This window comes from Dromiciops gliroides, chromosome 1 (genome assembly GCF_019393635.1).
Source record: "Dromiciops gliroides isolate mDroGli1 chromosome 1, mDroGli1.pri, whole genome shotgun sequence".
In the NCBI taxonomy this organism is placed as follows: Eukaryota; Metazoa; Chordata; class Mammalia; order Microbiotheria; family Microbiotheriidae; genus Dromiciops; species Dromiciops gliroides.
Genome location: NC_057861.1, coordinates 419,952,389 through 419,978,949, shown reverse-complemented (window position 1 = coordinate 419,978,949; position 26,561 = coordinate 419,952,389). Strand labels below are relative to the sequence as shown.

Genomic DNA, 26,561 nt, shown 5'->3' with positions numbered 1-26,561 from the left:
TTCCTACCTTCCTTCCTCGTTTCTTTCAGAACACTCTCCTCCGGAAAAACTCCCCCTCTCCCTCTTCCTCTAACTGCCTTTAACTGTCTCTCCCATGGGAAGGGGCGGTTCTTAGTCATGCTGAGTCTCCAATTGGCTCAGCACACCCACATGGGCTGTGCCCATTATAATCTGGCCAGGTCCATGTGGGCATGGGGGAGCCACCAGGGGAGGCTTAATTACTTAGTTTAAATAAATGTGTCCTGTGGTCAGAGTTCCTCTTGTTTGTTCAATTATCTCCCAAAGTACACACCCATCTTCTCTTAGGTTTTCCAAACTTACATTTTTTTCAGTCTGACCATAATGAAGCAAAGATAGGGTTATAAAAATCCCAAATCACAATTAATTCCTTACAATAGGCATGAGGCACTTTGTTGAGAGGGAGTAGAATTGCTTATCTCTCAGGTGAGAAAAGAGAAGACACAAAGTCCAGAAAGTCAGGAAAGAATCTGTTGAAATTAATGTTGTTAAGTGACCAATCCAGGTAGAACTGAAATTTCCTCCAACAGAATACTTAAAAAATAGCATCTACCCATCAGTCAGAAATTGTTCAGGTTTGGTCCTGTCTAAACTCAGGGAAATGAACTATCCAACCTTGGAATATTCCTTGTGTAACTATGATTATATAATTTTCCAAGGAGAGTTGATGACACATGGTGTTTAGGAAGAGAGGTTATGGTAGGCATCACTTGTCAATCTACTTGGGTATTCTGGAAGAGGGATACATTAATTTTGGTGTAATTTCCCATTGAGTTCAATAAACAGAAATACCCACCTGAATAGGCTCTGCAAAAAAGCCTGCAATTTCTTTGGCTACCGCAGTGTGCAGAGTATTTTTGAACTCTTCAATGTATTGGCTATTGGCTTTGCAGCAACCTGCATGGTTAAGACAGAAATATTTTGGGATGAGAGAATAGCATTTAAGAAATGGCAATTGTCAAGGACCCCCAATTTGCTTGGTGTAGCAACTTGCCTATAACATATGATCTTTTTTTTTTTTAATTATTTTTTTAGTGAGGCAATTGGGGTTAAGTGACTTGCCTAGGGTCACACAGCTAGTAAGTGTTAAGTGTCTGAGGCTGGATTTGAACTCAGGTACTCCTGACTCCAGGGCCGGTGCTCTATCCACTGCGCCACCTAGCTGCCCCAACATATGATCTTTTAAAAAAAATTATGAACTTGAAAAGTTTTGACAAACCTCAATATGTCCATAGATAAAGAAGATTAGAAAAAAGAGAATTGTACATGAAAATGTATATGAAATAATCTCTATTATGTATAGCTTGTTTGTGAAAAGCATGTACTAAATTTAACACAACAGTACCAACTCTGAAAAGTTTGTGTCACCTTCTGAAATTCCTTCTCGTCTGCATACTTTTAATAGTACATGGATGTTCTTTTATTTCTTTTCTTCTTTTTTATATCATATGTCTACCATTCTACAGCACTTCCAATCACCCTCCTTCCAAAATAAAAGCCCCTATTTAACAAGTACATTCAAGCAAATAAATGCATACATTGGTCACATCTGAAAATATGTGTCTCATTTTGTATCTTCAGTTTACCATTTCTCTGACAAAAGATTAGGCACCTGCTTCATAATCAGTCTTTGGGAGTCTTGATAGGTCATTGTATCGATCAGTTATAAATCAATTAGCATTTGTTAAGAGTGTGCTGTGTATTCTTAAGTGATGTACAGTTGCTTTCCTTTGTCTTACTCTGGTCATATAAATGATTGTCTCATCACTCTGTTATCAGTTCATATAAGTCTTCCTAGATTTCTTGAAATCTGTCACTTTCATCATTTCTTAACTCTCCTATTATTTGTAAAACATGGTAATTTTGTTTCTTCCCTACATTTCCACTTCTTGAGCTACATCAAATAATAATGGTGACAATGAACATCATTGCCTACCCTTGCTCTTATTGAAAGTACTTCTAACACATTTTCCATTACAAATAATGTTAACTCTTGGTTTTAAATACATAATTTTTGCCACAATAAGGAACAATACATTTATTCTTATTATTTTTAATATTGTTAACATAAAGAGGTGTTTATCCAGTCAAAAGCTTTTTTGAATATTATACAATTATGTAATTTAAAAATTGTTTTTTCATTATTAATATAGAGCATTGTAGTTACAATTTTCCTAGTATTGAGATAATTCTGTAGTCATGGTGTAAATGAGGAAGAAAGAAGGGGATTATAATTATAGAGATGAAAGAAACCTCAGAATCCATCTAATCCAAACTGATAATTTTAAGTAAAGGAAACTGAGGTTCATGGAGATTAAACCTTGCTCAAGGTCACACAGGGAGCAATAATGAAAGGAAAGACTTGAACCTGGGTCTTCTGCCTCTAGTCTGTTAATCATCTATATTCTTTTTGCTAAGTTACCATAGTTTCCTTGCTAATATTTTGTTCAATACTTTCCATTGACCTTCATTAGAGATACAGATTTTTATTCCTCTTTATCTCTACTTTAAGTATTTAGATGTTATGCTCTTTAGTGCACATACATTGAGAACTGATATTTCACTATATATTTTTAAGGAATAATGGAATTTTCCTGTGTATCTCTTTAAAATACATTTATTTTCATTGTTGCCTTGACAGAAAACATGATTTTCAATCATGACTTTTTTTTCTTTTTTTTCTTTTTTTTTTGGCGGGGCAATGGGGGTTAAGTGACTTGCCCAGGGGTCACACAGCTAGTAAGTGTCAAGTATCTGAGGTCAGATTTGAACTCAGGTCCTCCTGAATCCAGGGCCGGTTTTTTATCCATTGTGCCACCTAGCTGCCCCTCAGTTATGACTTTTTAATTCTTCTAAGGCATAATAAATTCTTCTCCTACTGCTTTTTAAAAGTCTGTGTGGGAGCAGCTAGGTGGCATAATGGATAGAGCACTGGCCTTGAAGTCAGGAGGACCTGTGTTCAAATCTGGCCTCAGACACTTGAAACTTACTAGCTGTGTGACCCTGGGCAAGTCACCTCACCCCAATTGCCTCACCCCCCAAAAAAGTCTGTGTGAATCTTTATGTTTCTTTTTTTCTTTAGTATTTTGCTTATTTTGTTTTCCTCCCAATTACATGTAAAAACAATTTTCAACTTAAAATTAAGTTCCAAAATCTTTCCCTCACTCCTCACCTTCTTCATTAAGAAGGCAAGAAATTTGATATAGGTCATATATGTGTAGTGATGCAAAACAGATTTCCATATTAGTCATGTTGTAAAAGAAAACAGACCAAAATAAAAGTCCAATAAAAATAAAACTTAAAGAAGTATGCTTTGATTTGTATTTAGACTCCATCAGTTCTTTCTCTGGGGGTGGATAGCATTTTTTCATCCTGAGAACTTCAGAGTTGTCTTGGATTGCTGTATTGCTGAGAATAGGTGTCATTCACAATTATCATCTTACACTATTGCTGTTACTGTGTACACTGTTCTCCTGGTTCTACTCATTTCATTTTGCATCAGTTCATGTAAGACTTTCCAGGTTTTTTGAGACCATCTAGCTTGTCATTTCTTACAGCACAATAATATTCCATCACAAACATATACCACAATGTCTTCAACCAATCCCCAATTGATAGGCATCTGATCAATTTCCAATTCTTTGATGCTACAAAAAGAGCTGCTATAAATATTTTTGTACATATAGGTCCTTTTCCTTTTTTTTTGTTTTTTATCTCTTTTTGGATACAAATCTAGTAGTGGTATTGCTAGATCAAAAAGATATGCATGATTTCATAGACCTTTTGGCATAGTTCTAAATTTCTCTACATAATAGTTAAATCAGTTCATAACTCCAATAGTATATTAGTGTCTCAATTTTTCTACATACCCTTCAACATTTTGTCCTAATAGCCAATTTAATAGGTGTGAGGCAGTACCTCATATTTGTTTTAATTTGCATTTCTCCAATCAATAGTGATCAAGAAAATTTTTCATATGGCTGTTAAAATAAACTCATTTTGCTATGTAAATTTTTCTTGTTTTAAAAATTTTATCCTTTTGAAATATTGTATTTCAAGATTTTCTTTTCTTGATTTCTAGTTGAGTCATAGTCTTGTATGATTCTGTCAATCCTTGGTACTTGAACTATTTCTTTCTGGTTTTATTTTTTTCCCTCAGGATTTTTTGACTTGTAACCTGTGGAATTTATCTACCACATTCCTAGGTGTATTCAGTTTTGGTTTCATCTAGGAGATAGCTGGTTGATTCTTGCTATTTTCACATTGTTGTATGGTCTTGAGAGATCTGGGTAATTTTCTTTTATATGATTTCTTGAAATAAAATAACCAAGTTTTTTGTTTGGCTATAACTTTTAGGTAGTTGAATGATTCTTTTTTTTTTTAATTAAAATTAAGATTTTTTTTGGTAAGGCAATTGGGGTTAAGTGACTTGCCCAGGGTCACACAGCTAGTAAGTGTCAAGTGTCTGAGGCTGGATTTGAACTCAGGTACTCCTGAATCCAGGGCTGGTGCTTTATCCCCTGTGCCACCTAGCTGCCCCCTAGTTGAATGATTCTTAAATTATCTCTCCTCGATCTGTTTTTTCAAGTCATTTGTTTTTGATAATAAAGATAATAAATGCTTTGTATATTCTAATGTTTAATTTTTGTTTTTGATTTTTTCTTATATTTCTTTTTATCTCATGGAATCAATGAATTCTGTTTCTTTTATTGTACTTTTTAGGGCATCTACTACTTGAGTGAGTTTTTCAGCCTTCTCTTCTCAGCTACTTACTCACCTTTTATTTTTTCCCCCATTAAGAACTCTAATTTAATTTTTAATTTGTTTCACTTCTTTCAGGCACCATTGGAGACCTTATGACCATACTTTCCTCTGAAGTTCTATTTATGTTTATTTTGGTAATATCTGTTTCTTCTGGATTTATCTCTGAAGCTTTTCTTAATGTATAATGTTTCTTTATTGTTTGCATTTGTTTACTCATTTTGTTTATAGTTTCAGTTCCTCAGTTGGGACTCTGTTTCTCACACTCTCAAATAAGGTAAGAAAACCTTGTTTCATCCTGTCTCCTTTGCAGCATGGATGTCACTGTTAATGTTCTGGATCTGGAACTAGGCTGCCCCGTCCTCTGTGGCAGTCTCTGATTTTTGCCTCAGTTTCCAGGTAGTTCAGTGGAGATGTGGGCTTCGGTGCTATTTCTGTTTCCTTTTGCTTACATAATCTTTCATTGGGAGTTTGATCTGTCCCCAGCTCTGGTCCTGGCAAGCCCTGACTGGATGTCAGAAATTGTACTTGTCTTAGGCATCTGACATTCCTGGGTACTGAGCTACCCCTGGCTCTTGCTGTCACTGAGAGGAATATAGATATTAGGGGGGCAGCTAGGTGGTGTAGTGGATAGAACATTGGCTCTGGATTCAGGAGAACCTGAGTTCAAATTTCCCCTGACACTAAGTGTGTGACCCTGGGCAAGTAATTCACCCCCAATTGCCTTAAAATATCCCGAGCCATCTCCAGTCATCCTGATATATATCTTGCTACTGGACCCACATGGCTCTGGAGGAGAGAGTGAGGTTAGTGACTTTGTATAGCCCTCTCTCACTTAAATACAATTCATTGCAAGTCATGACATCACCCTGATGTCATGGTCCTCTTTGAGAATGAAGGACAAAGAACAACAACAAAGATATTAGGGCCCTGAGAGCCCTGGGTGCCTCATGCTGTGCTGTTCTTATCTCCTGCTTTGGCTCCAAGTGAGTTATGCACTTCATGATCCGGTCTCCTTGTACAGTGACCCTACTTCTGCCCTAACACTCCAGGGCCAAAATCCTTCTGGGTTTAGTTTCCATTTATAGGAGTCCCCCTTAGCTTCTATCTCCTCTGGTTCATGGTCTTTGGCCATGTTCCTCTGCTACTATGTACAGGATGAAAGGTTTTTTTTTGTCTTTTTGATTATTGTTCAATATGATACCCTTTAAAATATTTGCTAGGATGTTTATGGGAGAGCTGGGCTCCTCTAGGATCTTTCATGTCACAATTTTAATTAGTAGTGAGTCTATAACTTAGAATTACGGTCCCTTAATGCTCAGAGCAGTTAAGGGACTTGCTCATGCCTTTAGTACACACAACTTCCAACCAGGAGTGGGAGTGGAATCATATCTTCTTAACTCTATTTCCAGCATTCTACATGCTATCCATCATGTCCACTATTACTCCATGCTACCTCTCATTCAAGAAAATGGAAATAGAAATGAATGTGAGACGAGGGAGGCAAGTTAATAAAGGGCCCCCTGGAAGTCACAGTAAATCATAAAAAGGAGCTTTGGTTTACTAGGATATATATTGCAGCAGCAATCTGGGACAGTCATTCAATGGTACAAACAAACAACTTTTATCTTTTCTTTCTTGGAAAGCCATGATTAGTAATGGCAATGAGTTCTGGTAGGAGACCTTTTTAGGGATACCCAGCATAAAAATTCAGTTCAAGGCTTGACTTATTAGTAGGCATATCATCTATCATTTTTCATGGCCTAAGCAGTAATATGTCTTTTTTTTTTTTCTTGCAGGGCATTGAGGGTTAAGTGACTTGCCCAGGGTCAAGTGTCTGAAGCCAGATTTGAACTTAGGTCCTCCTGAATCCAGTGCCGGTGCTTTATCTACTGCGCCATCTAGCTGCCCCCTAAGCAGTAATATGTCGAGGTAATGGTTTCTGTTTCTACCACTGGTTAATTAGTGATACCAAAGGACCATATCATCATCTATGACTTATGTCTTAACCATAATTTTCAATAAAGCTGCACAGGAGTGAAATTAAATAGGAAAGAAAAGGCAAGAGAAATAGGGGAATTTAATTCTACAAAAATTCATTGAGGGCCCACTATGGGAAAGATGCTTTGTTAAGGGCTTGGGATAGAAACATTAAAACAAAATAGTACTTGACTCTAAGGGAAGAAACATGCACACAGATAAATTCAAAGCATATACCAAGTAATACAAGGAAATGTCAAGAGGGAGGGAGAGAGTTATAATAACCAGGGAAATCAGAAGAGGACTTGTGTAGAAGCTTGAGCTATACTTTGAAGGAAATTAGGAATTCTAGGTTGAGATGAAGAGGTTGTTCACGGGGGACCATGAACAAAGCACAGATATTGGGATGTTATGTATAGTAAACTGGAGGTTAGCTTGACTCTAATGGAGAGTGTGAGAAGGACTGTAGCATGAAAGAGGACTAGAAAGGTAGGTTGGAGGCAGATTATAGAGGACTTTAAATGTTATATAAGAACTGAGGAAAGAAAGATCACTTCTAACTGGGGAATGGAATCCATGGAAAGTTTCATGGAGTAGCTGGTGTTTGATCTAGGTCTTCAAGGATGAGCATGTTTTCATTAAGTAGAGATGGGGAAAGGCATTTTATACATATCGTGAGGGTATTACTACAGACTTCTAGAATTGTGTGACTAAAGGCAGGCTGGTGGAAAAGGGTAAAGTAGAAGTTTATACAAATGGCACAGGAGGAAGACAGTTTGAGTAATGAAGACTACTTTGGAGATTCCTATTATTCAGATGGGGGCATTGAAAATTGGCGCTACTAAGGGAGTGGGGATTCATGGGAAATGGCCTATGTGTTTCTATGGGACTCTTTGAGGGGGCAGAGATGTCTCATGACCTGACTGGACATGTATTGTGGAAAGGGAAAATTGTCAAGGACCATGAAGGTTGGAATCATAATCTTTAGCAAGACTACCAATGCTCCTGATCAATATATCTAACTGATAAACAAGCAGGTACCTCAAGTCACTGAAGTTCTTCCATTATCATTACTGAAGTTTGTCCTCAACTAGAGGAAACTCTCTCCTTGTATCTTAAATAAATAGATGGACATGAGCAAGGAAGTCTACAAAGAGAAATAAGTTAAAGAGAGCATCAAAACTAAATGTTATATCTTTTATTGGGGGAGGGACACTCGGGAAATCTGGTCTGTGTGTCCCCCCCCCCACGCCCATCCCATCCCCCTGTCCTTGAGTACAAGGCTATGTTTGTAACAATCAGTGCTTGATCTATTTTCAGTCGAATTTGTACATCACTGTTTCTCCATGTCAGGCTGTCACTGACAGAGAGAGTGCATATCTCATCATCATTGCCGTTGTCATGGTAACGGCAGGAAGATTGAGCAAGGAGACCATTCTGAGAACTGTTCAGCTCAACAAACATTTAGACAAAAAGTTACTGAGCACCTACTATATAAAAGGGACATGGGGCACATGCATACAGACAGTATGGCTTAGTGGATAGAGTCCTGGATTGAGAGTTAGGAAGACCTAAGTTAAAATCCTAGCTGAGCTGCTTACTGTGTGACAATGGACCGATCACTTAACCTCTCTGAGATATAACAGATCTATATATCTATATCACTAAGCTAGTTAAAATATATCTCTATCTCTGTCTATCTATCTGTCATCTTATTGTTGTTATTGTTTAGTTGTGTCAGTTATATCTGACTCTTTGTGATCCCATTTGGGGTTTTCTTGGCAAAAATACTGCAGTGGTTTGCCATTTTCTTCTCCAGCTCATTTCATAGATGAGAAAACTAAGCCAACAGGTTAAGTGACTTGCCCAGGGTCACACACTAGTCAGTGTCTGAGGTCAGATTCAAACTCAGGTCTTCTTGACTCCAGGCCTAGCACTCTATCCACTGCACCACCTAGTTGTCCAGCTATCTATTTAGATAAACATACATATGTGTGTGCATACATATACATAATACACATATATGTGAATATATATACACACATATCTATTTATCTTTCTATCTTCTATCTAGTAGATATATGATATAAATTAAATACTGATAAGTTCAAAAGAGAGTTCAAACAGAGAGGGATAAGAAATTGAGGAGGGAATCACTACTCCTTGATGAATAGGGATCAGGGTATGTTCCATGGGGGCATTTGCACCTGAATTGAGTCATAAAGGAACAGAATGATTTCAAAATGTGGACATGTGGAGAAATGCCATCCCAGGTCTGGGTAAAAGTTGGGGGAGAGTAGTCTATCCAAATATATATACATACACACATATGTATGTATGTAAGTATATAAAGACTGGAGTGAGGGCAGAGAAATTCCTTCATTTCCCAAACTTGCCATTTGGGAAATGGGGAATAGTCCAGTTTAGCTTGAAAGTAGATTATATGAAAGTAGTAGTAGGAAATAAGGTGGAAAAATAGGTTGGAGTCAGATGGTAGAAGGACTAGAAGGCCAGCTTATAAGGACTTTGTATTTACCTTATGCTGTAGGCAGTGGCGAGCCACTGAAGAAGGCCTTTGAGCAGGTAACAAGTGACAGAGCTGTCAGAAGAAGTTTGTTTTCAGCTGATGGTATGGAATAACCCAAATGGGGACAGCAGTTTTTAAGGAAAGGCAGTTTGAGTCTTCTGTGGGTGAGAAGATTGCCCTGTCACTATAAGCCACTGAGACAAAGATGAGAAACCATATGTGGTCTTGGAGAAAGATAGGAGCTCATGGTCACTGCATCCATGTGACCCCACAAGAAGGAAGGAGCTGTGGTCAGGGAAAGATGCTAGAGCATACAAAGACCTAAAGAAGGGCTTGAATTGAAGACTGTGGCATCTGCATTGTCCCTGGAGAGAAGTGGCTCATACCAGACAGGGACAATAAGGTAGTAGTGGAGTGATTCAGTGAAATAAATGGGGAAAAAGATTTTTGGACCAGGGAGGCATGGAACCAGTGACCAAAGGAGGGAACAGTGAGGAGGAGCTGCAACATAGGATAGCAAAACAAAACCTTGCTCTTTGCTAGTACTGAGTTGTGTGGACAGTGCCAGACTAAGGAGAGTTAAGTCACAGGGTGTTGTGAGGATCAAATGAAATGATAGACTGTATGTAAAGTACTTTGCAATAAAGTGCTTTATTTAGTTAGTTATTGTTGTTCCATGATATGAACTGATTAATGTGTTTTTCAGTGGAACCATACAATTTGATGTTATCTGTTTACATCATGATTAATAAGATGCTTTTGCTTGATTTCCTGTTTGAGCTGGAAGCCATTCTTCCTATTTATAGAGATGATAATGAATTAAAAGCTAAACAGAATCACAATGGGCTTAAACTTTCTTCCTGAAAAGTGCCACATCTGATAGCAATTTGTTTTTGATATTATCGCATTCGTGGCTTGCTTTAAGTAGAGGACAGTTTTCCACTCGGACATCAAATATGCTAGCTTTCCCATGGCCCTTAGGTTTATATTACACATTTACAGTACATGAATAACCTGTGTGAGTTGAAGGCTTTGCAGCAATTAACAAAGGCTATATAAATACTACAGAGCTTTGGGGAAGTTTGCTAAATAATTATGAAATAGATAATAAGTCACTTTTTACACCCCTGGTACTCTTTTAATTCCTAAATCTTTTAACTGTTTTCTTATCAATTGTGAATGCTTTGCATAAAATACATAAACACACAACTGACCTTTATTTGCAGGGGTTGCTGGCATTCTCATTGTTGATAGTAAATACTTAATGCCTCGTGTTAAGAAAAGTGGCAGCAAGCTGACTTCTCAGGAGTAAAGTGCTTTGCTACTAATTCATGCCCTTCTGTGCAGTATTTGAACCAATAATCACCAATTTTATCTGGCTGTGCTGATTTCTAATTGATCTTGCAAGGAAGCTAGAATTTGTCATTTCTCTTGATAGAACTTTTCTGTTTTTCATTATCTTAATGACATGCAAAACTTTCTGTTTTATATTCATTTCAGCTTGTATTTTGTTGAGTGGGACTTCTTGTGACTTTTTTGACAACCAGCTGTTCCCCACATTCTTTCTTTTAAGGGTGCTTTTTTGCCATTGATTTCTTTATATCTCAAGTCTCTGTAATACAATTTTTGATTCATGTTGAATTGTTTATTTTGTTCTTTGTGCAGCATCGACTCCTTAGCCTTTTGACTTTTGTTTTGAATTAAGTTAGATGAAGATGGGAATCCAGAGTTGTTGCTTTAGCAGATTTTCTACTCTGTTTCTAGTTAGGTGTTAACGTGATCTCAATTAATTGATTGATTGATTGATTGATTAATGCAACACCTTTTTCAGATTTTCAATAGCTCTTGCTAGGCACCCCTGCCATATCGTTGTTTGGTGCCTGTTCTTGAGGGTATTCCTTGATAGCTCAGCCTCTTTTCCTATGGTTCTCTCCAGGATTCCTGATTTCCAGTCCAATATGATTTACATTTCACCATGTGGCCACCAGACTTGGCCTTTGAGGCTGAAATCTCCATGAAGGCAAGAGCCCTCTACCCTCTTTTTCAGGTACCTTTACCCCCTTAAAATACTTGTTCCTTTTTTAATTCCTTAATTAGAGGCAGCTGGGAGTACAATGGATAGTGCTTTGGGCCTGGAGTCAGGAAGAACTGAGTTTAAATATGTCCTTAGACACTTAGTGGCTGTGTGACCCTGTCAAGTCAGTTAACCTCAGTTTTCTGACCTGTAAAATTTGGATAATGATAGCACCTACTTCTCAGGGATATTTTAAGGATCAAATGAGATAATATTTGTAAAGTGCTTAGCATAGTGCCTGGCACACAGAAAGTGTTTAATAAATGCTTGTTTCTGTCCCTTCCTTTAATTCTCCTTGATCATTTCAAAATTAGACATGTATTTCTCAAGCCCTTTAATCCTCCCAGGTTGGGAGATTAAGCTGCACTTTGTGCATATATGGCTTTTTCTTGGCATTGGCAGAAATACAAACCTGGTGTGTTCTCTTCAGGTTGGGGCAAAATTCCCTTCACCTTCCCTGCTTGCTGGGACCTGGTCTGAGCTTTGTAAGTTCCTCACCCAGGAACACCCAGTAGACTATTGCTGGACTCTGTCACTGATAGCCCCCTGGGAGGTTCTGTAGGTTTGGTTCAACTGAACTACTGGTTCCCCTTTGGTCCAGGACTCCTGGTTATTTTGCTGCAAACCTAGATGCTGGGCTAACTTCTAGAACTAAGTCAATGCTCTACTCTGGGAATCAGAACCACACCACAACATTTCTGGAACTTGTTATTTGTTGAGTAGATAGCTAAAAGCCCACACTTACAACCTCCTCTGCGTTCTGCCTTGAATCTGTGACCCCTAACGGGATAGTGTGTGACAAAGCTGCCAGATGGCATCCATCCTGTATAGGGATTCTGCCTGTCCTGGTGCCCTGCCTTGGCCCACTTTCTATCCTCGTGCTCCAGAATGCTCTGTGATGAATGTGTTCCTGAACAGTCTCTGACTTCAGTGTCTGCAGGCCTCTCTGAATCTCTCCCCAAGCTTCCCTGGATTGGAAAAATGAATCATCATGACTTTTTCTTGGCTTTCCCAATCAGAATTTGGTCTGGCACATTTTCTACATCATTGTAGAGAAGTGACAGAGTTGAGCTGGGCTCGATTGCTTCCTTTTACTTTGCCATCTTGACTCTGCCTTCCTTTTGAATGCTTTCAATCTGTCTTGACCAGCATCCTCCAGAGCATATTAGGCCAGGGGGTTGCCCTATTCTCTCTGAGCTCTTTGAAATATGTTCTCCAAGGGGGCAGCTAGGTGGCACAGTGGATAAAGCACTGGCCCTGGATTCAGGAGGACCTGAGTTCAAATCCAGCCTCAGACACTTGACACTTACTAGCCGTGTGACCCTGGGCAAATCACTTAATTCTCATTGCCCCCCCCCCAAAAAAAAAAAAGAAAGGAAGGAAGAAAGAAGGAAAGAAAGAAATGTACTCTCCTCAAATACAAGTTGTTGTTGTTTGGCCTTTGTTCTCTAAGAGGATCATGACATCAGGGTGATGTCATGACTTGCACTGAATTAAAATTGAGGGAGGACTGTGCAAGTCACCAGCCTCACTCTCTCCTCCAGAGCTATCTGGGTCCAGTGGCAAGATATATATCAGGACAACTGGAAATAGCCCTGGATGTTTAAGGAATTTGAGGTTAAGCGACTTGCCCAGGGTCACACAGCTATTAAGTGTTTGAGTTGAAACTTGAACTCAGGTCCTCTTGACTCCAGGGCCAGTGCTTTATCCACTGCGCCACCTAGCTGCCCCTCAGTACAGGTTGCGTGTATAGTGGGGAGGGTTGGATTAGAGTATTTCTCTTGGAGCCAAGTATATGCACTTTGGTTTTGTAGTGACAGATACAGGTGTTCTGGCCTCTAGCTAAATGTCAGGCATTCTTTGGTTCCAAAGGAAGCACTGCAGTTAAACCCCAGGCTATAAACCTTAGATCATGATTAATTTTCTTCTCTTTTAAAAAATGAAAGCACTATGTAAATGTTATGATAATTATTGTCTTCAATTCTAAGATAAAGTAGTCATTTTCTCTGAAGGTGTTCACTATTTCTACTTTAGCAATCACTTCCTCCCTACTGGTCTGAATCAGGTCCAGAATAGCCATTCCCCTCATAATGTCTTCCTTTTTTGAGTCTTGTTTTAAATAATGAAATTATCATTAAGGAAAGCCAAGAATCCCTCATTTGCTTTTGTGACTTGCCCAGGGTTACAAAGATAACTGCTTTACTTTTTTTTTTTTTAAGTGAGGCAATTGGGGTTAAGTAACTTGCCCAGGGTCACACAGCTAATAAATGTTAAGTGTCTGAGACTGGATTTGAACTCAGGTATTCCTGACTCCAGGGCCGGTGTTCTATCCACTGTGCCACCTAGCTGTCCTGCTGCTTTACTTTTTTTTTTTTTTTTTTTTTTTAGTGAGGCAATTGGGGTTAAGTGACTTGCCTAGGGTCACACAGCTAGTAAGTGTTAAGTGTCTGAGGCCGGATTTGAACTCAGGTACTCCTGACTCCAGGGCCGGTGCTCTATCCACTGCGCCATCTAGCTGCCCCACTGCTTTACTTTTGAAAGCATGAGAGTTCTAGCAAAGGTCTGGATAAAATTCCCTATCACTATTATCATGCCTCTGTTCCTGGTTTGTGATCTTTTTAGAACTACTTCTTCCTTCTGTCCCAGTGGCATGTAGCATACTCCCACGATGGTATTGCCTATGTTTCTCTGTCAGCTGATATTTCCCCCATTATGCTGCCCTAATTCAGTTCCTAGATTTCCTCAAAGTATCTTCTTCATATATAATGCCTTTCTATTTCACTTTTTATTCTGTTCTTTTTGAATTAGGTACTCTGTTTTAGGGTCATGGTATAGTCATCAATCCTATACCACCAAGTTTTAGTGATTGATAACGAAATGACTAAGAATTTTCTTCCTTCTGAAGCCACCATTTAAGGCTTACTTTTGGAATGGTCTTTTCTGCCTCAATATGCTGAGGAGTAGTCCTCAGCATTCCCCAGCACCGAGCCTTTCAACTATTCCTTTAATTGTAGCATTTCAGTCCTTTTTCAAGGAAGTAATTTGGGGGGGTAACTATTCAAAAGGACAGCATCTTTGGATGGCAAATATGTGACAGGAGGATGATCGACAAGGACTGGATGATGTTATTTTTATGCCCTCCTCTGCTGTGGGAAAGAGAATGGGTTAAGAAGGCAGAAAACATGATTTAAATGTAGAATTATTTTTCGTGAGTGTGTTTTTCAAATGTTTGCAGGACATGTCAGCAGCTTTTAAGAAGACCTGCTATTTTGACAGATGCTCTCAATTCTAGTTGGCATTCTGGTATCCTCTGGGATCTTCTTGAACAGAGAATGCTGGAATGTTGACATTTTTACAAGTTTTTTTCCTCTTCCCTCACTAGCAATTCTCCAGTAATTCCAGAGACATTCATTTTTTCTCTTAAAATTAGTAACTGAGCAATAGCTAATAGAGCATTTCATTTCACAGTTTATATACTCTCAGTACCAAATATTGTTTTATCATAAACTTAACTGATTCATTTCCGCCCCCCCCCCAAATAGGAGCCTTGATACTACAATTTGAATGAGAGAAGACTTAGACATGCAGCTGAGGGATTTTTTTGGCCTACACATTGATTTTATCAGTGTGAGGAGCTCTCAGTATTGGAAACTCCATTAATAGAGATTGGCAACCAGTCTGAAACATAAAGACTTGGAGAATTGCTTGGGGACACTGAGTATTTAAATGATTTATCTATATAGCCACAAAGGTAGTCAGTGTCAGAGGTAGAATTCTAGCCTAGGTTTTCCTGATTCCAAAGATGGCCCTCTATCTATGTTTTCTGCCATATTGCCTCTCAAGGGTAAAGCTATCTGACCCTTAATGAAAAGTCAGTTTCTAGCATGGTTTCCTTGTCTACTTTTTCCATTCAATTCTACACTTGTAAATGGATCTTCCCTTCAATTTCTACTCTCCAATTGTATTTTTCCCCTCTCCCCATTCCAATTTTCCCGCACCCCTGTCCCCTCCAATCTAACCTGGAGTACAGTCGCATTTCCTAATTGTTTGCACCAGAGAATCTCGACATTGGCTTCCTCCCCATGGGCCACGAAAAACATCTGGACACATTGTCTGATAATGACAAAAGAAGGAGGTCAGTAAATCACTTAGTAAGAAGACAGCCAACTTGCAGGGGAATCTAATACCAATCACAGGAAGAATATATCTTCATTTGATATTGAGATTTTGCCCACCCATGCCCCCATTGCTGAAGAAATCCTAATATAATTCTCTGAAGAGAATATTTTTCTTAGAAATATGAAATTTGGGCACTTTGCAAAAGAAACTGATTTTAATGTTCAGCCTAGAGACAACTTGCCCAAGATTTCTATGGAGAAGGGCATTTGACAGAATGAGAGGGATAATTAGATGTGTGATTCTGGCAGTGAAGAACCCTGGCACAGGAAATTAGGACAGAAGGTGAGAATGATGACTGGAAATTTAAGAGCATTCAGCACCAGTTCTCTGAGAACTAATTTCAAGGCATTCATTTCCAGCCTACCTGATATTCTTTAAAAAAAAAAAAACAAAACAACAAACAAATTACAAACCCCACTGTTAATTATTACTTAGGCTCCAAAAAATCATTCCAAGAAACATTTCTTCAAATGCTCTTCAGTTCAGTTAAACAGAAATGAGAACCCATGGGGTACAAGGCACTGGTCTAAATGTTGAACATGATGCTAAGAAAATGAGGACTGATCATTCTTGTTACCCAACAGCCTCTAGAGAAAAGGTACACAGAAAGAAAACTTCACTGTTTGGCAACTTGATCCACTGGCAATTCTTCTTGGCTTGTATGTTCCTACATTTGTCAAGCCAATGGTATAAGGACTGTGTCCATGATATGCTCCCCTGTCAAGGAAAGAATTGGGAGCATGTTAATTTCAGTTTGATCCTATGCTCATGGACTTTGGCCTTGGTAGCAAGGGAATAAAGGCCTCAAAGAAAAGGAGGTTCACAATGATTTTTTTTTGAAAATTATGAACTTAACAGGTATCAACTTGATCATTTCTACTTACAAAAACCAGAAAAACATTGTATGTGAAACCATGAATCTCTGGTATATATAGCTTTTTTTTTTTTTAAATACAATAAATGTAACATGGTAATTCCAGTACTATCTTGCTTATCTGTGACTCAGTTTCCGATCTCTTCTCCATATTGTGTAAGTTTATTTTTAATGTTCTTTTCCTTTTTGTTGGGGGGGGGAGGGGATTGTTATTACTACCATTCACCCCTCCACAATTTTTCCCTGCTCCCCAAATCAACACCCTCTCTTGCAACAAATAAGTATATCTATATAAAACATACCTGTAAATTGCCTATCTGAAAACATTCTCATTTTACATGTCTCTATCAAGAGGCAGGAAGTATTAATCTTCTGGAGTACTAGTTGTTGACTTCATTGATCATAATTCTGAATTATTTAAAGGTGCTTTCTCTTATAATGTTACAGTCCTTGTATAAATTGTTTTCCTGGTTCTGTTTACTTCACTCTACCTCACTTCATGAAAGTCTTCCCAAATGTTTCTGAATCTGCTCCTCTTGTTTGTTATGGTTCAACAATGTTCTTTTACATTCATTTACCATCATTTTGTAGCTATTTTCCTTTTGATGGGCACTTTCTTCGTTTATAGTTCTTGCTAACAACAAAAAGCACACACATACAAACACTCATAGTTTTTTTTTAGTGAGGCAATCGGGGTTAAGTGACTTGCCCAGGGTCACACAGCTAGTAAGTGTTAAGTGTCTGAGGCTGGATTTGAACTCAGGTACTCCTGACTCCAGGGCCGGTGCTCTATCCACTGCGCCACCTAGCTGCCCCCTACTCATAGGTTTTTTCCCTTTTTCTTTGATACCTTTGGGGTGTAATCTTAATGGTGGTAACTTTGGATCTTGTATTTTAATGACCTTTGGCTGTACTTCCAAATTTCTTTACAGAATAGTTGAACCAATTAGCAGATCAACCAATAAAACATTAGGTGACTCTCATCTCATAGTTCCTCCAACAAATGCCATTTAAAAAAAATTATCTTTGCCATTTGGATGGGGGTGAGGGATAACCTTGGAGTTACTCTAATTTGCATTTCTCTTATCATTAATAATTAGGATAATGTTTTTTTATGTGGGTTTTGATAGCTTGCATTTGTTCTTTTGAAAACTGCCTATTCATATCCTTTGACAATTTATCGGTTGGGGAAAGGATGCGGTTCTTACATCTTTGAATAAATTCTCTAGGTATTTTGAATAACAGATCTTTATCAGAGAAGTTAGCTGAAAATTTTTTCTTCACTTTACTATTTCCTTTCTAATTTCAATTACATTTATGTACGCAATATTGCTCATTTTATATATTGTGATTTTTCTCTGCCCCTTGTTTGGTGAAGAACTATTTCCATACCCATAGTTGTGGAAGGTATCTTTTTCTTTGCCCTTCTAATCTGTTTATTACATGATGTATTTGGTTAGGATTAATTGTGATATGTAGTGTGAGATATTGCTCTAAACCTAATTTCTGTCAGATTTCCAATTTTCTGAGTTGTTTTTACAGACTAGTGAAATGGTTGGTATACTTGGGTTAATTGAACACAATTCTATTGATTGATCCTGGATCTTGTATACCTAAGATGTTCTGTTGATCAATTTCTCTTAACCAGCATCATAGTTTTTTGGTTTTTTTGTTTTTTAGTGAGGCAATTGGGGTTAAGTGACTTGCCCAGGGTCATACAGCTAGTAAGTGTTAAATGTCTGAGGCCGGATTTGAACTCAGGTACTCCTGACTCCAGGGCCAGTGCTCTATCCATTGCGCCACCTAGCAGCCAATCAAATAGTTTTGATGATTAGTACTTTGATGTATAGTTTGATATCTGGTATTATTAGGTCCACTTCTTTTTCACCTTTTCCATTATTTCATTTTAGACCTTTTATTACTCCATTTGAGTTTTCTTATTATTTTTATAGTTTTACAAGTTATGTCTTAGGTATTTTGATTTTCATGTGACTGAATAAGCAAATCAACTTAAGTAGTATCATTTTGATTATATTGTTGTGGTCAATGAATAGGTCTTCAATTATTTGTGTCTGTATTTATGTAAAGAGGGTTTTAAAGTTATATTTATATAATTCTCATATTTATCTTAGTAGGTGGACTCCCAAATATTTCTTATTTCTTCTTTTTTTTGGTTGTTGTTGTTGTTTTTTTTTTTTTTTGGTGGGGCAGTAAGGGTCAAATGACTTGCCCAGGGTCACACAGCTGGTAAGTGTCAAGTGTCTGAAGTTGGATTTGAACTTGGGTCCTCCTGAATCCAGGGCCGGTGCTTTATCCACTGTACCACCTAGCTGCCCCCATATTTCTTATTTCTTATAGATACTTCTGACTATAATTTTTTCTTTCCATCACTTCTTGCTAGATTTTGGTAGAAATATTCAGAAAGTCTGATGATTCGTGTAGGTTTATTTTATATCCTCCTATTTTGTTGAAGTTATTTTTTAATTTCAATCAATTTTTACCTCTGAAATTCTCTAAGTAAGTCACTATATAATTTGAAAAAATGGTAATTTTGTTTTCTCTTTGCCTATGGTTATTCTCTCAATATCTTTTTATTGTTTTAGTCATATAGCTAGTGTTTCAAGCACTGTATAAAATAGCAGTAATGACAGTGGTCATCCCTGACTTACCCCTGACCTTACTAGATGTTGTCTAGCATTTTCCATTACAGATAATACTACATGGTTTTAGATAAATATTGTTTACCTTATTAGTAATAATAGCTAACATTTATATGGCACTCATAACGTGCCAGGTGCTATGCTAATCATTTTAAAATTATTATTTCATTTGATCCTTACAACAACCTTGGGAGATAGGTGCTGTTATCATTCCCATTTTACATATGAGGAAACTGAGACAAATAGGTTAACTGACTTGCCCAGGGTCACACAGCTACTAAGTGTCCCAGGCAGGATTTGAACTCAGCCCTTCCTAGTTCTAGGCCCAGTGATTTACCCACTGCACTACCTAGCTACCCTAGTTATTAAGGAATTAATTATTAAGGAATAATCCATTTACTCAATTTTTTTTTTTTGCAGGGCAGTTGGGGTTAAGTGACTTGCTTAAGGTCACACAGCTAGTAAGTGTTAAGTGTCTGAGGCCAGATTTGAACTCAGGTCCTTCTGACTCCAGGGCTGTTGCTCTATCCACTGTGCCACCTAGTTGCCCCTACTCAAACGTTTTTAATGTGTTTTTAAAGTACACAGCAGTGTTGTATTTTATAAAAAAGCCTTTTCTGCATTCATTGACATAATCATGTGATTTTGATTGCTTTTACTAGTAAGATGTTGTATAATGCTTATGATTTTACTTATATCAAATCAATCCTGCGTTCCTAGTATAAATTCAACTTAGTAATAAAACAAAATCTTTTTAATATGTTGTAGCCTATTAGCTAATTTCAAATATCTTTTGTTATTCTGAATTTAGATGTCAAATAAAATGAACATTTCCATATGCATGGTAGGAAAGAAAAAGGGAATTGTACATGAAAATGAATATTTTAGTTATGTATAGCTTTATTTTCTTTTAAAACACAAGAAATTTAATATCTAACTTTTAATAATTGCTAATATTTTATTCAACATTTTTGCATTGATATTAATTAGATGTATTGGCTTATAGTTTCATTTCTGTGATTTGAATCTCTCTAGTTTAGGTCTTATATTTGTCCCATAAAAAAGTATGGTAGGATCTTCTTAGGTGTTGGGACCATATTTGCCCTACAAATCTTCTATTTGTTCATTGTTTTTTTTTTTTTCCAAGAACTTTTATAATCTTGGAATTAATTGTTTTTCAAATGTTTTGTCAAATTCATGTGTGAATCTACCTCTTTTTTTTACCCCCTTTGGAAGTTTGTTTACAGCTTGTTCTATTTCTCTTTCTGAATTTGGGTTATATTACTTCTTTTTCAGTTATTCTGGCTATTAAGTGTTGTTGTAAATATTTATCTACTTAACTTAAATATTCAGTTTTGTTAGCATATAATTTGGTTTGAATAATTTTATTTCCTCTTCCTTTATTATGAATTTTCCTTTGCCCCTTTTAATATTATCAATTCTGATTATTCCATTCTATTTTTCAGGGTGTTTATTGCTTGAGTAAAGTGTTCTACCTTTTATTCCTTAGAATTTATTTATTCCATCTTCCAATTTTTTCCCCACCAGAGCTCTTCTTTCTTTCTTTCTTTCTTTCTTTCTTTCTTTCTTTCTTTCTTTCTTTCTTTCTTTCTTTCTTTCTTTCTTTCTTTCTTTCTTTCTTTCTTTCTTTCTTTCTTTCTTTCTTTTTTGGTGAGGAAATTGGGATTAAGTGACGTGCCCAGGGTCACACAGCTAGTAAACGTCAAGTGTCTGAGGTTGGATTTGAACTTAGGTCCTCCTGAATCCAGGGCTGGTGCTTTATCCACTGTGCCCCCTAGCTGCCTCGAGAGCTCTTATTTCAATTCTATTTTCATTTTTAATTTCTTCATTGATTTTTTCTAGCTGTTCTTGTAATTCTTCTGGCTAAGCCATTTTTTTCTCTGTAATTCTGTTTATGTTTGTTGTTGAATTTTTTATCAGAGACTGTCTTTTGGGTATATCTTATTCCATAGTAATACTTCATTGTGTTTGGTGTTTTCTTTTTTTTTACTCACATTTCCCCTAGTGGAACTCCTTTTTCAGTGTTCAAAAACTTTATATCTGTTTACCATGTCTTGCACTGGCTTCCCTGGTGTGTATTCTTCTCCTCAATTAGATTCAAGTCATAGTTTTGTTCCATTCTTGACTGGATAGAAGAGCTTACTCTTAGCTTTTTCTTTTCCTGGAGTGTGTGTAGAAGAGATGGGCTCTTTTTCAACCTTCATGTCACTTGCATGACTACACTATGAGATGAGAGTATAGTAAATGGTGTGCTCAGCCCCTGGGAAATCACTTCTTCAACTTCAGGGGTTAGGGGGTGGGTGGGAGGGAGGAATCAGGGATCAGGAGGCAGTCCACTCTGCCATATATATATATATACACACACACACACACACACACACACACACACACACATACACATACACATACATACATACATATATATATATATTGCCTCTGGTATCACACATAATGACCATTTTAATGCTCAATTTTAGTGTAGTAGATTGCTGTGTGTAACAGCTAGATTTATATTTGTAGATATTAACAGAAACATACTCCTATAGTTTATATATTTGTGTATGTATATATATTATATATAAACATATATATATATATGTCTATATATATGTTTTATATTCTGCTTTCCCAGGTACCCCTTAAGTAAGGACTGTCTCTATATACTAAATATGGGTATAAAGTAATGAGCATGAATTTAAAAAATGAAAAAAATCCTCTCAGACTTTGTACCTTTAAGTGAGTATTCAAAATATTCCTTTTACAGAATGCAGCACTTTTCCCAATGTTATTGCCATGGCTAAAATTTTCATGAGAGACAGTTTACAGGCCACAGAGTCATCTCCATACTTTATAGTCACACCTTATTTTTGATTGAAAACTATATCATCCAACTTCACCACCACTAAGGATGTGTTGGAGCCAACTCTCTTGGTATTTACACCTCAGAAATTCACTACAAATCAGGACTTGATTTATTATTCCATTGATTGTCTAGACTTAGAAAATGTGTTAATAATGCACATGAAATAGAAAAGCGTGGGGGCAGCTAGGTGGTGCAGTGGATAGAGCACCGGCCCTGGAGTCAGGAGGACCTGAGTTCAAATCCGACCTCAGACACTTAACACTTAACTAGCTGTGTGACCCTGGGCAAGTCACTTAACCCCAATTGCCTCACCAAAAAAAGGAAAAAAAAAAGAAAAAGAATAGAAAAGTGTGTGCATGCATTACTTCCTTCCCCCATCCTCCACACGAAAACTAGGTGTTAAATATTTACTCCTGCCAGCACCTGCCTTAAGGAGATTTGATTCCAGATGACTTCTGATCATTCACCAAGGTCAAAGCCACCCTAAAATAAGAAGGATTTGGCATTCTTGAGATTTATCAGAAGATATTCCTAGGTTCTGAAGGCAATTCTGAAAGATTTATTCCAAAAACATTCTAGGCAAGACTAATATTACTGGAATAAGTGTATAGTCCCCTAAACCTTGAAGGAGGGACCATTATTTGTATGCAGAAATTCTAATCTATTTGTTAAAAAGCTAGCTATAGTAATTTTATTGTGCTTTTTCATTGATAGGAAATATTATCCTGTTCAGGTAATATTACATCGAGGTACTACATGTGTACCTTAATTTTGAAAAACATACTATTGCATATACTATAATGAAGAGGAATTTGGTTACCATTTAATCTTGGGAGCATGAAATTAGAGCTGCGAGGTGACCTTAGGAGATCATCTAGGAAGAATTTGTAGGAGGGCAACTAAGAAGATGCAACAATTTCTTCCTTGCATCTGCTTACTTTATTAGATGTTTCTAGCTTATAAATTATTTCCTTTCTTCCTTCCTTTTTTCCTTCATTCTTTCTTTTTTCTTTTCTTTTCTTTTATTTTTTTTTTACAAAATTCTGTTTAGTAGGCCATAGAAAAGGAATCTAGACCCAGAATTGGCCTATCAGAATTTTGTGGGTATATGGAATTATTTCCTTTCTTAAAGTCTTATTCTATTGCCTCATGGTGAAGTAGAAATAATTCTTGATTCTCCATTATTATGGCAGTGGAATGTAAGCTCTCACTGGGTTGGAAAGGGCTTCTGTTAAAGGCTATTTGACAGATGATAAGACTGTATTCCAAGGATAAGCCTAACTAAACTCAGAGAGACATTGCCAGAGAATTGACCAATGAAGAATGAATTATTCTGGTTAGAGCCACTAGTGAAGACCATTTACTAAGGTGTGGAAGAGTTACAGCTAGCACTGTTGGAGGAAGTGCCTGCACAAATGAAATCACAGTTCATTAAAGGGTAGGAATCATTCACCATTTGGCAGCCTGGGTCAAATTATATTATTATAATATAAATACTATACTATACTATTATATTATATATGCTATACCCAAGTGTAAATTTTCCAAGGTAAATTATCAGAGCAATTATAATACTTTTCAGTGGTAGTCATGGTAGTAGTAGTAATTGTAGTTGTAATAGCTAGAATTTAAATAGTATTTTTTTTGTTTTGTTTTTTGTTTTTTTTTGGTGAGGCAATTGGGGTTAAGTGACTTGCCCAGGGTCACACAGCTAGTAAGTAAGTGTTAAGTGTCTGAGGCCAAACCCGAACTCAGGTCCTCCTGACTCCAGGGCCTGTGTTCTATCCACTGCGCCACCTAGCTGCCCCTAAATAGTATTTTAAAGTTTACGAAGCACACTGAAAAATTAGCTCACTTTCTACAATCCTAGGAGGTGGGTGCTAATCTTATGCCCATTTACAGATGAGAAAACAGATAGACAGAGGTCAAGAGAATTACCAGGATTCCTTAGCTATTAAGTGACTATATCCGAATTTGAACTCAGGTCTTCCTGATTCCATGTCCAGTTCTCCATCCACTGCACCACCTAGCTGTCTTTTCTATTTACTAGAAGAGACAAATATATCCTAGGGACAGTACAGCATGTTGATGTTAATATGTAATCCCCATCAGGGTCTGTTTAACTGGACAAAGTAGATCAATTTGGATAAGGTTATCTCTTCGCCTAAATCACCTATATAACCATAGCCTAAAGCATGAGACATTGCTGAATAGTGCATTGGGCCTGGATTCAGGAAGACCTAATTTCAAATCCAACCTCAGACACTTATGTGATCTGGAGCAAATCACTTAATCTCTGTTGTCTCAGTTTCTTTAATTGTAAAATGGAGATAATAATAGCACCCACCTTCCAGAATTGTTACGAGGATCAGATGAGATAATATTTGTAAAGTGCTAAGTACAGTATCTGGCATATAGTAGATACTTAATAAATGTCTGTTCCCTTTCCTACTTATACTATTTGAATGACTGAAAAATGTCCAGGACAATTTTCTTCATAGTGGTTTGAAGACACAGATTTATTATTAGCTAAAGTTAACATCATTAAAATTTAATTCCCTGAAGTGTAATTACCTGAAAGAAATGATGTCAACATTTCCAGAGTAGCTTCGTGCCATTAACATAGCCAAATCATTGGCTTCGGAGCCACTGTTTGTAAAGAAAATAACCTAGAGGGAAAACGTAAGACAAATTTAATTTAAAAATATTAGCTCACTGAAGATCATTAAAGATGCTGCATAAGGAAGGCTCAACTTAGACGAGGTTAGCATGTATTTGGCAATACCATGTGTTTATGTATAGGCAGGCATGTATGGCTTATAATATATAGCTTTTAAGGGAATTGTCACCTTCATGAGATCACAGATATATATGAATATCAGAATAAATTTATGTAGCACTTTATGGACATTAAAATAATTTGACCATTATAACAACCCTGTAAGTCAGTCAGGGAAGGTAATAATCCCTAGTGCACTGACCCTCTTGCTACTTTACTAAAAAAAACCTTTGGTGAATATCTGTGGCCAGCCTCTTAGTCAATAAACATTTATTAATCATCTACTATGTCCTGAGCACTGTGCTAAGCACTGGGAATACAAAGAAAGACAAAAAGAGCCCCCACCTCAATGGGGAAGAGACAACATGCAAATGACTATGTACACATAAACTATGTGCAGGATAATTTGGAGCTAATCTATGGAGAGAAGGCACTAGCATTGGAAGGAATTGGGAAAGGTTTCCTGTGAAAAGTGGGATTTTAGTTGGGACTTGAAGGAAGCCATAAAAGCCGAGGGGCAGAGGTAAGAAGGGAAGGCATTCCAGTCATGGGAGATAGCCAGAGAAAATGCCCAGAATCCAGAGCTAGAAATCCACTGGTAAGAGCTAGACCTAAGGAGAGAATCCAGGTGGGGAAGTTTTCACAGAAAAACACTAGGAATTGGTGCAATGTTGGCATCCTTGGATTCTTTCTTTATGTATCTTTGTTTGAATTTCCTTTACTCTTTCCCATGCAAAACTTCTGTGATCACTCTTTTCATGTTCACTATACCCTTATTTTTTTTAAATGTATCCTTATCTTTATCTTCATTCCCATTTTGCTTTGAAACCCAAAGATAGCGGTTCATATTGAACATCTAAAATCAGAAGAGCTTCACCTTAATAAAAATTTACAATATAACACAATATATTGCAATGAAATATATTGTATTATAATATATATTAAAGTAATATCTATGTAACATAATAATAGCCACCTGATACTGTAGAAGACATGTTTGTGGATGCTGTTTTCCACAATGCTTAGGCGTAAGACACCTTGACTCAATGGGGAGAACTGTCCATATTTTTTAGAAGGCTGTGGGTGAGCTCACAGCATGGTGAAGTCACTAGGTGAGCACATGGATTTGGTGAGGAGACTATATAGCACTAGAAATTTAACAGAACCAGAGATGGTAGCAACAAGAGAACAGAGCTATGGTTGGAAGAAGAAGCTGGTATACATAACAGTCGGACCATTCTGTACCACATGTCTAGACCATGGGAATGACTATGGAGCCAAAGTTAGAATTGTCAGCATTCTTCATAAGGGAAAAAGGCTTTAAGAAGTAGGTCTTTGCCCATGCCAGGCATTTACACCTCAGTCTATCAGTGCAACATAACTGTGCCCTTCTGCTATGTTGGAGAGTCAGGAGATTATGCATCCTTTAGTCCCAAGAATGATATTCTACTTGATTCACTTTCTTGCTATTAAACAGCCTCATATTTTAATTAAATGCTTTTTTCTTATTGATGGATATGTTTACAGTGTTCATATTAATAGGGTAAAATATTAGTAGAGCCTTGGTTTGAGGTTTTGAAATCATTATCACTCCCAAATAATGAGTTGAATATGAATTTTCTTTTCCATTGCAGTCCACATTACGTTAAATAAGCACATATTTAAGAACCTAGTATGTGCAAGGCACTGTGCTACACATTGTAAGCACAAAGACAGAAGAGGAAAACCAAGATAGCCACTATAATTCAATTTTAAAAATCCAGCCAGTTTGTATATTTGACTGCATTTAGGGAAAATATCCAGGTAACTGAAGTTTGGGATGATG

General features: G+C 37.2%; 1 protein-coding gene across 2 annotated transcripts in view; it reads right to left on the bottom strand.

Moving 5' to 3' along the window:
• AGXT2 (alanine--glyoxylate aminotransferase 2) overlaps nucleotides 1-26,561 on the bottom strand; it is a 56,681-nt gene that overhangs the window by 13,636 nt on the left and 16,484 nt on the right. For both annotated transcript variants that reach the window (XM_043978861.1, XM_043978862.1), the window contains 4 exons: nucleotides 24,532-24,626; nucleotides 16,160-16,256; nucleotides 15,380-15,473; nucleotides 815-915 (listed from right to left, as the gene is read on the bottom strand). In XM_043978861.1, the coding sequence (XP_043834796.1) occupies nucleotides 815-915; nucleotides 15,380-15,473; nucleotides 16,160-16,256; nucleotides 24,532-24,626 (387 nt within the window). The remainder of the gene's footprint in view (nucleotides 1-814; nucleotides 916-15,379; nucleotides 15,474-16,159; nucleotides 16,257-24,531; nucleotides 24,627-26,561) is intronic.